The sequence below is a fragment of the Nipponia nippon genome, unplaced genomic scaffold, assembly GCF_047370975.1.
Source record: "Nipponia nippon isolate SJK-2023a ecotype South Korea unplaced genomic scaffold, ASM4737097v1 scaffold_9, whole genome shotgun sequence".
NCBI lineage: Eukaryota > Metazoa > Chordata > Aves > Pelecaniformes > Threskiornithidae > Nipponia > Nipponia nippon.
In genome coordinates, this window is record NW_028262413.1 from 21,577,564 (window position 1) to 21,591,711 (window position 14,148).

General features: G+C 36.2%; 1 protein-coding gene across 4 annotated transcripts in view; it reads left to right on the forward strand.

Moving 5' to 3' along the window:
• Positions 1 to 14,148, forward strand: part of SLC6A11 (solute carrier family 6 member 11) — a 105,613-nt gene that overhangs the window by 12,927 nt on the left and 78,538 nt on the right. For all 4 annotated transcript variants that reach the window (XM_087743029.1, XM_087743028.1, XM_087743026.1 and 1 more), the window contains one exon: positions 13,273 to 13,405. In XM_087743029.1, the coding sequence (XP_087599155.1) occupies positions 13,273 to 13,405 (133 nt within the window). The remainder of the gene's footprint in view (positions 1 to 13,272; positions 13,406 to 14,148) is intronic.

Sequence of the window (14,148 nt, forward strand, 5' to 3'; positions counted from 1 at the left end):
GAGGCCCAAGACATTTTTTCATAATATTTAGCATCAGGGTGGTGTAAATTTTATTTCAATTAGGAAATAAGAAAATGTATACAAGTCAGCTTTGTCCAAAGACAAAGATTAAAAAAAGTTACTTAATTGAAGACACTGTAATGTTTGTTTGAAACAAGTAGTTGCTATTTCATTCCAAACAAAACATTCTATTTTGTGCATTTGCATGAAAATTTAAAGGAATTATTAAAAAAAACCAAAACACATAACTTTTTGTTGTCTTTGCTCTAATGACTCAGTATTTAGAAGCCTCTCTTAACTGTATTTTGCGTACAAGAAATTTGAATACATATGTTCCACTTTCTTGAATGTGTTCTGTATGGGGTGGGAATTTCACCATCTTCCCTTGAACTTGCTCTACTTTGTATAAAAGCTGAATAATCATGTAGTATAGACTGGGATGCTAAATCTTGCTTCTCGCGTGGTTACCTTGGCCAGAAGTTTACAGGATCGCTTTCCTGCTGTCTCAGTATTTATTTAGATGGTTTAGATCGAACGGGATACTTGAGGACAAGAAGGATTGAAGGGGACTATTCTGATACTTTATAGGTTAATAGTTAGACCATCCAGTTCCAGTCTTTATGCCAATAAATGTCATTGCTTATACACAGTACTAACAGGAGAGAGTGAAAGCTTTTTCTGAATCCACCTACTGCAGAATAGCAGGAAGCTTGATAGCTAGAGAGTTATTTTGGTAGAAAACTTTATAAGCTTTAGGGTGCAGGAGAGCTATGAATATGGTTTTCCAGCATGATGAGTGAGCTTTTGATTGTTCATTCCCTATCCTAGCATCTTCTGTCTGTTTAAAAATCAGCTCTTCATCCCCCATGTTTCTAATCTACATTCTGGACACTTTGAAAGGTCTATTCAGAGGGAACCTAAATGTTAGCATGCTTCTGGGAGATTGGTGAGCTATCTCAGCTCTTAATTCCTCAGTTGATTTCTTACTCCCTGGTCCATGCTAGTGCCTGCCTGGCATCCCCACCACAACTATCCAGTTTAGTATCCTTGCCTAGGATTATATCCAATCCTGCCATTCCCACATATACTTCCCACTGCTGTCTCTTGTTTGTATTCTAATTCATCCTAATCTCTTTTCTTGGGCAGTTCAAATTGTCCTCTGACTTGTCTCTAAATCAGGTATATTACTGCTTCCCACCTCCAGCCACCTAGTCCCAGTCATTTTATCCAGCCAGTTGTCCACTCCCCAAACTTGCACCTAGTCTCAGGATGACTGTTCACTGGTCTCCAGTCTTAATTCTCTAAACGTTTTTCATCTGCTCCCTAAATTCATTGGCCAGCTAATCACAAACTGCTCTTACTTCTGCTCATTGCTTCTCTTCCTCTCCCCATGCCTATCTGCTAGTGTGAGAAAGACTGGCTTCCTTGTCCAGTCTCAGTCCAATTTATCTTCAAGTCTCCCTAACTCCCATTCCTCCAGGTGTTTTTTTTCTTCCTGATATTCTGCAAGTTGTGCAAAGTTAGGAAGTATGCAGCATTAGAGCATTTTGATGGAGGGATCTAGGAAGATTTTATCTGTATCCTGATGAATTCTGTTGGCAACGTGTGCTTTTCTTTTTTTCTTCAATGATAAGTCTGTCAGGTTATTGCAATAAATATTTTTTCCTATGCCTGTGTTTTGGGTGCAGCCAAAATTTGCCATTAACATTTTTGAAGCTAACTATTGTAAGAATTTGTTTAAACAGTAGGAGTCTGAATAAATGTATTTGTATCTGAAAACAGAATTTTATAATGGAAAGTTTTAAACAATAAAAATTTGGTGGTAGGAGCTACACCTTTATGTTTTGGAAAAGTAACTTTTAAATGTTATAAACTCCTCTTCAGTAGTTGTATGTACTTAAGGTAATAATAAACTTTTCTTTGATTGTGAAGGTACCATGAAAAAATTTTGTCTTTTATTTTCCTAGTTATTTAGAATGATACCATTATTTCAGATATAGTTCATAAAACATTTATTTCAGTATTTACTACTTAGAATGTCTTTTGGGAATTTGTAGCTTTCAGTTCTTCTGGCTTTTCTACGGTTTTAATTGGTTTCTCATAGATTTTATTTTTTCTTGGTTACTTATATAAGGGAAGACCTCTACTGAAAGGCCTCCTTTCAGTCATGTCTGGTTTTGTGCAAACACAAAAGTAAGCTCATCTGCTTCTTTAAGAGTTATTATGTATAGACTCCTGCACTTGTATCTAAGCAAACTTTTAAATCTTCTAGAAAACTAAAAGCAAGATACAGTTGGTGGCAATCGCTGCCTGGAACCAATTAGTCCACTTCAATAGCTCCCCTAAAGAAGAGAGGTGTCTTGCACAGGACAAGCTGAAAAGTTACATTCATGTTTTACAAGGTTGCCCACCCCAATAAGTATTTTGTCCACAAGTTTACCATGGGAATTGGACTTGCAAGACTAGATGTGCAAAGAGATAGCATGTAACTCTTCCAAGACCTATTTTTCAATACCTCTGGAATCCTTTAAATATGCATGTGGCTTTTTAAATAATAGACTGTCATTTTTAACTGTCCAAGAATGTGTCCATTAGATTTGCTCATTGTCTTGAAATTGAGAATCTTCAGGACCTTGGTGCTAGGGATTTTAGAGATGGCCAAGTAACTCTGAAAACAATGTTAAAAAGCAGTCACATTCCTTAAAGGTCCCTTCCAACCCAAACCGTTCTATGATTCTGTGATCTACTTCTTGGCTATCTCAGCATGGGTACTGTGTAAAGCAAATAGTTCCATGCAATTAAGCAAGCCTGTATTTATTTTTGGCTCTTGAAAAAGTATCATGACAAGAAAATAAAGAAAAAAAAAGTTTAGACATTTTTTAAGAGTCTTTCCCAAGTATGGCTTTGTAGATTCAGGGCATTAACAGAAAGGGTGGTTACTTGTTCTTTTTTTAGTCAAATTAAATGCTCAAAGGAAAGATGTTCTTGCTGTGCAAAAAAATATAGTGAACACAGACTGGGAAAAAACCTCTTTTTTTTGGTAAATTTTTCACTGTTTTCCACTATATTCTTATATGGCAGCAAGGAAATTGATATGCAGTGTCAGGAGGACTTCCTGAGAAAGACACATTAAATATTGCTATGGAATTCCTATAAAGGTTACAGATTATCAATCAGGGCAGGTCTTGAAAAAATGATGTAGGCATAGTTGTCCTCTGTGTGGAAAGACAAATGACTGATGTCTTCCTAAAGTCCCTTCAACAGCTATTTTTTAACAATTTCAACTCTGCTGACTATTGGGTTTAGTTTACAAATGAAAAACTGAGCCAGTAGAATTTATCTGAATTTATTTAATTAAGAATCATACTGTAAGTTGTAAGTGCTACAGGACAGTGGTGTTTTATGAAGACCTGGTACCTGTAAATGTGGACAAAGGACTTGGGACATACCAAAATAACTCCTGCACATTTGCAGTTTTCTTTTTTCTCTTTTGACCTATCAGCTATTCTTTACTGCCTTGTGCCCTTGCTCCTTTGCAGTTTCACTTAGTTTTTTTGTTTGTTTGTTTTTTTGTTTTTTTGGGGGAGCCAGTCAGGTAATGGTTTTATATTGGCCTGTTCCATTTGGAAGAGATAAGAACTTACAATCACTCATTTGTTACATGAGTTTGTAGCCAAGAGCTCACTATGAAGGACTATTTTACAAAATCATGAAACAGTTCTCAATTTCTTGTGGTCTGTAGTTCTCATTTTATGAACATTTAATTAAGAGTGAACAACTAAGTACAAGTCTACAGACTGTCTAAAAGGTTCAGCAGAAATTTTGAGAGCCATCAGGTTGACTTACATTTCTTCTAGGTGCTTTCAGTTCACAGCTGCTACTGTGTGCTGAACTAATTTATGTCACTCAGAAGGTGAATAAAAAGGAGATTTTTGTCACTGCATGACTTCTTCAGAGAGGAGTAGGGGGAAAACTGCAAAAAGACTGAAGGAGTCATTGGATATATTGAGAAAATACCAAGAAACTATAAAGCAGAGGTGAGTGGAACAGTAGAGAAAAAGTTATTTGACAGGATTAAACTCTGAGACTTGGTTAAGAAGTTGCCATGACTTCAGTGAAAGAGGTTGAAGGAAAATAGGTCAGGAATGGCGAGAGGAGAAGTGGGGTGTTCTGTGTTTATCCATCACTGTCTCTGTTTCTCGCTGTAGATATATACAAACACACACATATAAATATAAAAAAATTTAAAAATCAATATATGTATATACACAGCAGCTGCTAAGTAGTGTCACATTACATTCAGATAACTTAAGTACTGACTTTAATGAGGTAGGGGTTGACACAAGAAATATATGTCATTATTTGCAAGCAGTACAAGAAATTTTAGAGAAAAGTCTGCTGAGGAGGGTTTAATCTTACCTTTTAATTTGATAAGAAGTGTAAAAATGGATAATGAATGGAGCAACGTTCAACCCTATCAGGACTTTAAGAAGAAAGAACTAGGCTGAACAGCAGCAAATGTGGCTCAACTAGGAATAATTCATTCTGATATGTGTAGGACACATAACATATGCTGTAAGAGGTAAATATTTGAGAGCTGTGTATAATGCTCTAGCTGAGGGATTCTCACTAATGTGACCACTGGGAATTGTCTTTCTGTCTGCTACTTTAAAAAAAAAGCCAAACATAGAATTAACTGGATTTTCAGAAGAGAATTGTTATCATTTGAGAGAAATTTATTACAGATTCTTTAATCTGTAATCTGTAGATTATCTTCTAAAAGCTGAAATACATCTTTCTAATCATTGAACACTGATGACTGGAGACTACAAGTGGGTATCCAGCAGTATCTGCAAAGGATTATTTGTAGCACTTTTAGAAACCTGTGGATATGTTATATTTCCTATTTTAGGGTTTATATGAAACCTTAAAAAGAGAGGCTTGTACAGTGCGCACATTCTGTATCCTTTGTTAATTCTGGATATATAACTTTCAGAAAAGTGAAAGTGTCAGCTCATGTTGACTTCCAGTGAGAGTTCAGTACCCGTCCTCTCTCTGTTCATTTCCAAGAACATACACATTTAGTGACTAAATCTGCTACAAACTCACTGGAGGATTACCTTTGTTCAACTTTATAGTTGTATCTATGCTTGTTCTGGAGGTGTTTCAGTGATTACCACGCTGCTGCACTGGAAAAAAAAACCTGACACAACCAGCCCATTCTTAGTCTACTAAGTGTTAGAATCTAGAGGGGAAAAAAGATAGCCTGAAAAGAATCCTTTCTTTTAAAGGCATTCTCTTTCTCGAAGGTATATGCCTACTATACGGTATTAACATTATCAATATGTTGTTCTTTCCCATGTTGTCACCATGTAACCAGAGCTCTGCAGGTTAGCAAGCCAAAGGAGTTCATGCACTAGCCAGTCATGCAGTGCATCTTCTGAACGCTTGTCTCCTTCACTCCTACTACGGTTCGAAATTGTATAATAGAGATGCAAGTAAGATCAGAACCAATTTAATATGCAGCCTGAGTCACGTGTTGCTAAATTTTGACATTCATTTAGGCAATGCAGTGTATATTACATGTAATATAGGATTAGTATATAGTATATATTATACTCTGGGGCTTCAATTATAAGGGTTATCCCTGTTAAAATATAAGTTCCCTTCCTATAAAAGGGAGAGGTCTCCCACACGTTTTTGTCAAAAAGTCCTGCATCAGGTAGGTTCTCTTCTAACAAGAATTTTTCTTCATTTTGTTGATTGTTGCTCACTCAGTGAAGCTCAGACAGTCTCCTTTACTTTATTTGGCAGCTACCTTTTAATATATAGTCCTGTAAAGTATAAAACAGGATGTTTTATTTGTTTTAAAACTGAAAAATGTTTCACAGCTTTGATATTGCTAGTACATAGAAAGTTGCTATACCTGCTGCCTAAGACAATATTGTACCATTCTGTACATTTTCTTGTGTCAAGAGACAATATCAACCATGCCAGAGAAGAGGAATCTTGGAAAACAGTATGAGTAATAAATACAGTAATAAATTGACTAGGGAAGTAACAACAAGATTCTTTTGAGGTTCATTTTATTGAAGGATATTTTTTGTTTTACATTGTCCTATTATAATATATATTTATTTAGTAAAAAGTCCTGAGAAGTTTATAAAGTAAACTGCTAGCCTTTTGGTTTCATAGTTTTATATCCTTTAGCATTCAGCATAGATTTTGTAAGCTTATCATATGAGTACCATTATCAAAAGTTATCATATGAGTATGTAAGGCAGTGGAGAATACTATCTCAAATCTTCAGCATCTTGTATACTCTGTTTAATACTGGGTTTTTTTACTCTCTGCGAGAGAAAACCACTCTGTATTCAAAGAAAGGCGGGAAGCATGTAATTTAGGTGAACTCACCTTCTCTTAGCTGTTATTCGTTACTTTGAGAGTTTTAGTGTGTCTAGTCAGTAAACTGAAGACTACTGACTCAAGCAGTAGAGACTTCTCTGAAATATCACTGCTTGTATGCTTATGTATTATTATTAAAATAAACATTCTTTCAAAAGTTTTTGTTCCTCCTAAGCTGTTCTTCTTCCACCTTTGAGTTATGCAGTCCAGATGCATGGATCAGCCTCTCTTCCAAATTAGACAACAATTAGTGCAGATTAGACAGCCACAGGGAAATGTTGCAACTCCCTGAAAGATATTTCAGTACAGGAAAGCTTCTGTGCTGTTCAGCAGCGCTTAGTGTTTTAATAGAATGAAAGGAGCAATTTCACTGCCTGAGAGCTCCTTTAAAGATGCTTGCAGTCGTAAGAGTTGAGGAAGCACTGACTTGAGCAAGAACTCACAGCACTGCTGCATAGGAAGGGTGCAGGGTCAAATGAAGCCTCAGCATTCAGTTTTTAAGATTCTCTATCAGATAGTGGGAAAGCTGCAGTAAATCAGACAAGAGAGAACAAATGCTGCTGGTGGTGAAACAACTCAAAATAGCTATTTCTAAGCCATTCCTATAGTTGTATGTTTGGCCACACTCTCATCAATAAATAATGTCACGCATGCTCATCAATAAATAATGTGTCGCAAACACATTAGATCAGTAGCTGCCTCTGATCTCTGTGACAAAAAGAATGTAACTTACTTACTTTTTTGTCTGTCCCTGGCAAACATTTCAGCCTTCCAGTGTGTCTGGAAGTACTGCAAAGGAGGCTGATTTTATGACTGCTAACTAGTTGAATAAATATCTGACAGTGCAACAATCCACAGTGTGATTGTCTTCATGCAGATATTTACCAGAACCTTGGATGCTAGTAGCTCTCTGGCATAGCAGCTCAAGCATCCACAGAGGATTCTGGTACACGGAATCTGAATCCCGTCATTTTCAGAATTCAGTTAATATCCACTCAAGTGTCTGCATGTCAGAAACTGTATACTTGCACATGATACTTGAATACATTTGGTTATGAAATACTCAAGCCAATAAATTTTCACAAAAATTAAAGAATATTAACTGCATAAAGTGCAATGAGAGAAAGAAAGATAAGAGCTTAGAAAACATGTCTTTGGATAGAAACTTGAACTCACTTTAACACAGGAGTAGAGGATGTCTGAAAGATATCGATAATTTTCTGCTAAACTGATGGGAAATCTGTGCAGTACTGGCACTCAAATACATTATGCTTTTTGTACAAGGAGCTCAGTAACAAGGTCCACAAGGTAAATATGGACTGGGTATGAAAAATCTGCAGGGCTGAAAGGAGCATACCAAAGCATATACTAAGAAAGGCCACTGTACGGTAGCACTATGGCTGCTTAGTGGCTTCATTTTGTTTTCCTTTCATTCCCCACAGAATGCTTTGAGGACAGAGGCTGGCCCAGAGTAAAAAGGAACATTGCCACCTCTGTTCCTGGCTGAACAGATACAGATGGAGAAGTGACCTCAAGAGGCTGCCTCCTCTCTTTGGTTGTTTTTTGGTGTTTTTGTTTTGGGTTTTTTGTTCGTTTGTTTGTTTTTAAAGAAAAATATCTGGGAAACTGCTCCAAATCAGAGAGGGAACATGAAGGGACCTTCATAAAATAGATTTAATCTGTTCTTCAGCTTTCCAAATCATGAAATAATGCAATAAGTACCCCAGTACATTCCTTTCAGCAATGTGTTGGCAGCAGTTAATCCTCTTTCTGTTCAAGAGCCTGGTACAGCTCTGCACATTGGAACACTTTAATAAAGACACTCTTTCCCAGGAAAATGCAGTGTTCTCCCAGCCGATAATGTAGTGTCATAAGCTTTCAAAATGTTAGTTTTCAAATTTGGATGGAAATGTTACTTTTCAGCTATGAGTAGGCAGAAGTAGCAGTTATCTCATAATATGCCCCTCTACAGCAGTTTCAAGAATGGAGGGGCCCTTCTTCCTGTCAGATGTACTGAACTACTAAATTGAAAGGTGGTGTAGTACATTCTCGAACAAATTAAAAACATTTTCAGTAAGTATATAATACTTTTTGAAATAATTTCCTCATGGAATTTTATCTTTCTAAATTTTGCTAAGGCATACACGTGCAATGATGTTAATTGAAAGAACAGAGGTAACCATTAGCGACAGTATGTTCCTGGAATGTAGGTAGCAAAAGGTCATTGTATGCTGTCTAGTTTCTTGCTAAGTATATTATTTTATGTGTACTTAAAGTATGCTGAAATTATTCTATACCTCTCTTATCTCTTCCCAATTCTGTCCATGTTTATTTGTTTTTATGCACACTTATATTCTGATTCAAGTTAAACTGTAAGCTTCAAATAGGCTTACAATATTTGGTACTATAAGCTGTAACCAGAATAAATCTGCACTGTAGTAACGATGTCATGATTTTTTTCAGTCTAGTTGTAAATACACTTGTGACCAAACATCAGCATTTCTGACAGCGAACGGGAAACATAAAGAATGCCACCCTTCAGATATGTCCTATTATTCCACTGAAATTTATCTTTTATTCATTAGATTCTTGTAACTTTTATCACTTTTCTTCTGTGTTATGTATAGGAAGAAAAGTAAAAATCTTTCTGCAGTAACATTTAGTCAAGCTATATATATATGACTAGAGGTAGTGAAACCTTCAAACATAGTACGTCTTTGGCTGTGGGACACATTAGAAATCCACTCTGGTTTAAATTCAGTTTTCTGTTTACAAGCAAAATATCCTGTGTAGAATTAATAGTTTGCTGCTACGGAATTAAAAACCTTATTCTGTCTCGAGTTAACCTTTGCATTCCAAATTAACCCTAATACCAATGGATCTTATTTCCCTCAATATTCTGTTCAAGATGCTCAAATGCCACCAGTCCCCTGGCTTCTTTCCGAGGCTATTGGTTGGTTCAAGAAACTGAACTGCTGCGTATTTTTAAACAACAAAACTACAACAACAAAAAGCCAAACTCAATACCTACAATAAATCTTTTCAAACTCTCATCAATTTCTATTTTCAATGAGATCCAAAAGTAGATAATGATTTCTATCTTCAGGTCTCTGTGCCAGACAAATCTTTTTTACAGCAGACTTTCACATAGTCTTAAGTTGTTGGCAGCAAACTCAGTATACTCAAAGTTACTCTGCTTAAAATGGCTTGTACTAACCAGTGATCTTGCATTCTGTGGTAATTCAAATGGTTACCTACAGCTACCTCCAGTTTGTTGTACTGGCAGCTACAGTGGTTCTCTAGGTTCTTGGGCTTTTTTTCTATCAATCAGGATTGTTGTTGCTTTTTAAAATTTCTTTAGATGTATGATGATTTATGGAAACTTTCATTTTTTAAGACAACATTAGATAACCTTCCTGAACTCAGTATCTTTTCCCCTAAATGCCCTGCAAGGTAGATGAGTTTGCAATACTTTTTTGAGTAAGTACATTCAGGCCTTAGGCCAGCGATAGTAGTGAATTCTAGTGATAAAGTTTCAAGATAGTCTAATGAAATGTCTGTTAAGATATTTCTCCTCATTTATTTTTGGGGGATTTTACCTAAAGATCCTCAACTTTAGTAAGTCTTGATATCTATAAGGAAAATGGGTTTGTTTGGGTTTTTTTTCATGAAAGTATGAACCAAACCAGCTGAAGGGAGAATGAACTCTCCAGATTCTATCTATATTTTTTTCAATAGTGCTGTTAAGGTCAGACATGTGTGATACCTTTGGGAAAGCATATAGAATTCAAGAAGCAAAATCTAGAAGGCAATTATTGGACATGTCTGCTTTTTTATAGTATGTCTGGCATGTAGTGTCACCTTTCTAAGTCATATGGCCACTGGCATTCTAATCCCTCCTGGGATATTCAGATTTGATAATTGAAAAGTTTTATCACAAAGAAATGTCTTGAACTCATGTCTTAACTTAGGTTTCTGATGCTTGATAACTCAGTTATATAAATTAGCTTTGTCAGTTGTCTCCAGTGGCTTCCCTGAGACTGTTAGGCTTATGTAGTTATCTAACTAGGGCACCCTGTGCTCCAAAAGTCACTATTTTTCATTTTTACTTTTAATATGACCTGATAATTGGAATATAAAACCACTATGAGTTTGTAGTTTGTCTCAGAATCCCATTGTCTTATTTTACAAGACCATGTAGTTTATACCAGGGGATGCTTAGGGTGAGACTGAGGCCCTCTCTTCAAGAGTAATTTCACTTACAATGACTGTGAGGCATTTGCAACCTCTTCCCATTGCAATCTGCATAAATTATGCAATGTGCATAAATTAATCCCTTCTGCTCTGCTTTAATATGGGCAATCACAAGTGATGAAACATTGGTGCAAACAACCTTCATAGATTTGGCTGTTCCTGGGCATCTCGCTATAGAACTTCTCTTTTTCAAATGCTTGTTATTTCAAAACAGAGAGTATCACTTTCAATGCTGATTTTACTGTTCTTGTTCTTTCTCTGTCTTTCCCTGCATTAAGTGAGGAGAACTCCCTCATAAGTGAGGAGAACAAGGTAGTGTAGGGGACTTGCAGTGGTAAGAGAAGAGGAAGACATAGTGAAGACTATCTCTTTTTTTGTTGTTTGTGTGATTTATGCAAGGTCATGGCAGCTTTTAAATAGACACTGAAGTGCTGAGGAGCAAGAAGCTGTGATCAACTCTGTCATCTTCTGACCCCTTCTGAACCACTTCTTGGATGCATGGGAGAATCATGTATTTTTAAAATGCTCCCCCTTTTTGTTTTATTTAAGTTGAATAATAAAAGAATAAGAGCAGATATGAGTGTATCTACAGTCAAACTGAACTGAGGCTTTGTCAGAAGAATGTCATGTTCTGAATGCCTCCTGCTTTCAAAACCTGTATCTGCTGCTGCTGTTTCAGATGGTTTCAGCAGGAGAGCTAAGGCCCTGGCATTAGGGAGAGCTGCGTTGTGCCTGCTGAGGAAATCACTGCTAGCACCTGAGCAAGACTTTCTCTTCCTTGGATCTATTCTTTGAATACATTGTATGTTATGTTTTAATTATATGTTCTGGACTTGTTGCTGCTTACTTTCTAAGGGAAACACTAAACCTTTGTTCTGCTTGAACAAAGAAAATACAAAACAATTTATAGCACTTCAGTATATTTAAATACTCATTATGGTGCTAACAGTTCAAGTTGATTGGCACCACATGTCTTTTTTAAATGGGAGCAGCAGGGATAATTGTGTTGAGGCCATTAATTTCCATTTACTTTCTATGACACTCTTTGCAAAAGAATCAGGCCAAGATTTTTGGATGGGGAAGGTAAGCAACTCTGCTATTTGAGACTTCTCACAGAGCATTCAGAAAACACTGATCATTGACTTTCTGCAGACAGCTTCCAGAAACTGGTTGCTTTTAAAAATCCTCATCTCGAATCTTCACTGAGAATTTTGTTCTTAAGACAAAGTTGTCTTCTGACGTGTGAAACATTCCAACCATGAGAGAGAGAGAATAATAGCATTTATTTATTAAGAAGTTGTCATGCAGTTAGTGAAGAACAGTGTAGTAATTCAAGTGACTGGCTGCTGAAATGGATTACTTTGACAGCTGGACATGGATTATGGTGTGAGTCTAAAGTAATTCTGCAAGCTCTGTTTGAACACTGGGTATGTCAATGTATATAAGAAGACAAACCACAAGCTTTAGTGTTTTGGGGTGGGTTTTCTGTGATTTTTCTTTAACCTGTTAAATTTTGTACTGCCTTAGCTAAGCAACAAACTTTTAGCACATAGGTTGTAAATGGCTGCACCCCAGGGCTGCAGCAGGAACAGCAGCTGCAGCTCTTGAAATGTGTGAAAGACTGAATAGGTTCTGTGGCATCTGTATGGCCATCTGAAAGACTTGGTGATCATTAGGTCTTTTCATTTTCCCACCATATCACCAGCTGTTGACATCTCCATCCTCCTACTCCGTCATTAGAGGCAGGTGAAGGGACTTCCCTTCATCCTCAACCTACTGTGTAGTATTGGAAATACTAGCCACTCGGTTCTAAAACCTACTGCTGGTGAAAGCAGAAAGAACCAGATCAGATTCCTCCCCAGGTAGCCCCAACGCTTATTTATTTTAGGCATGGCCTTGAATTACGTGATCATACTTCATACTCCCTGAATTGATTTTTAGAACCGAGTGGCTAGTATTTCCAATACGCTATTTTAAAATAGTAAATGCAATACATATTTTTGCTGACCGTTTTTCACAAAAACGGTTGGTTTGTTTGTTTGTTTTTAAAATATTGACATTTTAATGTTAGTATTTCCTAAATAAAATCCATCTGGAAAATGTTGTGATGTTTGACAGTTTTGAAAATAAATGTTTTAAAATTATAGTTTCAGTTACAAAAGGAAATTTAAGAAAATAAATGTTACAAGGTTAAAATAAAAGTTAGAACTTTTTTTTTTTTCTGAAAAAACAGTAAAATTGAAAAAAAATATTATCAAAGTATTTTATTTGGGGCTTATATGTCAGTTACTAATTCAAAGAAATTTGTGGTTTTTTCTTTGACTTTTTAAGGAAAAAGCTATACAAAACCTATTTTTAAATCTTTTTTATTTTGTCACTGACCTGGAGAAAATAAACATTTCTTAATTTTTAACCAGATGTAAAATCCACTGAGAATATTCTATTTTTTCCTTGTCTCTTCTATCTTAGCATGGTGCATTTTCAATAGTCAGTAACTAGGAGTCTCCATGGTTGAAGTTGATTTGGTTTTAGACAAGTGTTTTGTATGTAGTGCTGTTTTGCTTCAATATTATTATCTTTTTTTCTTTTTTCTTTTATCTTTTTTCTTGAAAGACGAAGGGTGCTAGCTATATCTGATGGAATTGAACATATTGGGAATCTTCGCTGGGAACTTGCACTGTGCCTCCTTGCTGCTTGGACTATCTGCTATTTTTGTATTTGGAAAGGAACAAAGTCTACTGGAAAGGTGAGGTTAAAATTCTGTGCATCAGCTGTATTATGACCCTCTTGTGCTCTAAACCTGTGTTGTCATTTGTATTTATTTAAATCAGAATAGTAGAATTTCACATGCATCTTGCATTTCTGTAACCATACTTGGGGGTATATAAGTTGTAGTACTAGGTAACAGAGAATCAATCATACTTTGCATTGTTTTGTTCCTCTTGGTTTCATTATTTGCTTTTTCCCTAATTCTGTTAGATGAGGTTGGTTGGTTTTTGATTTGGTTTACTTTTGTTTATTTAGCAGGCTACACTACTGACCAATACTTGAACCCTGAAATCAATACTGGGTTGTGTTGATTTCTGTGCATGAGGTATCCAAAATTTGAATTTTGTCCCAGACTGACAGGAGATGAAACTCTCAGTGACACAAGTAAATTACACACATAAGCAGAGATAATTTAGAAATATAAACAACCTACAAAAAATGCAAATGCAAACAAATGCAAATTGAACACCAAAGGCAGAAATAATGAAAAAACTCAAAGAGATAAAGATGGACACATTAGGGGGAAAAAAAAGAAAAATATCTAGTACTCTTGTAACTTTTTCAGTGAATGCCATTCCATACTGGACACTCAACAGAGAGACGCTACTTCACAGCCTAAGCGAGTTGTGGGATGATGGAGTGGTTGCCCCTGGTGTAGTAGCAGATGTAGTTCCGAGTAGAATATATGATTAATCAACTAAACAGAGAGAGGAAAAGAGC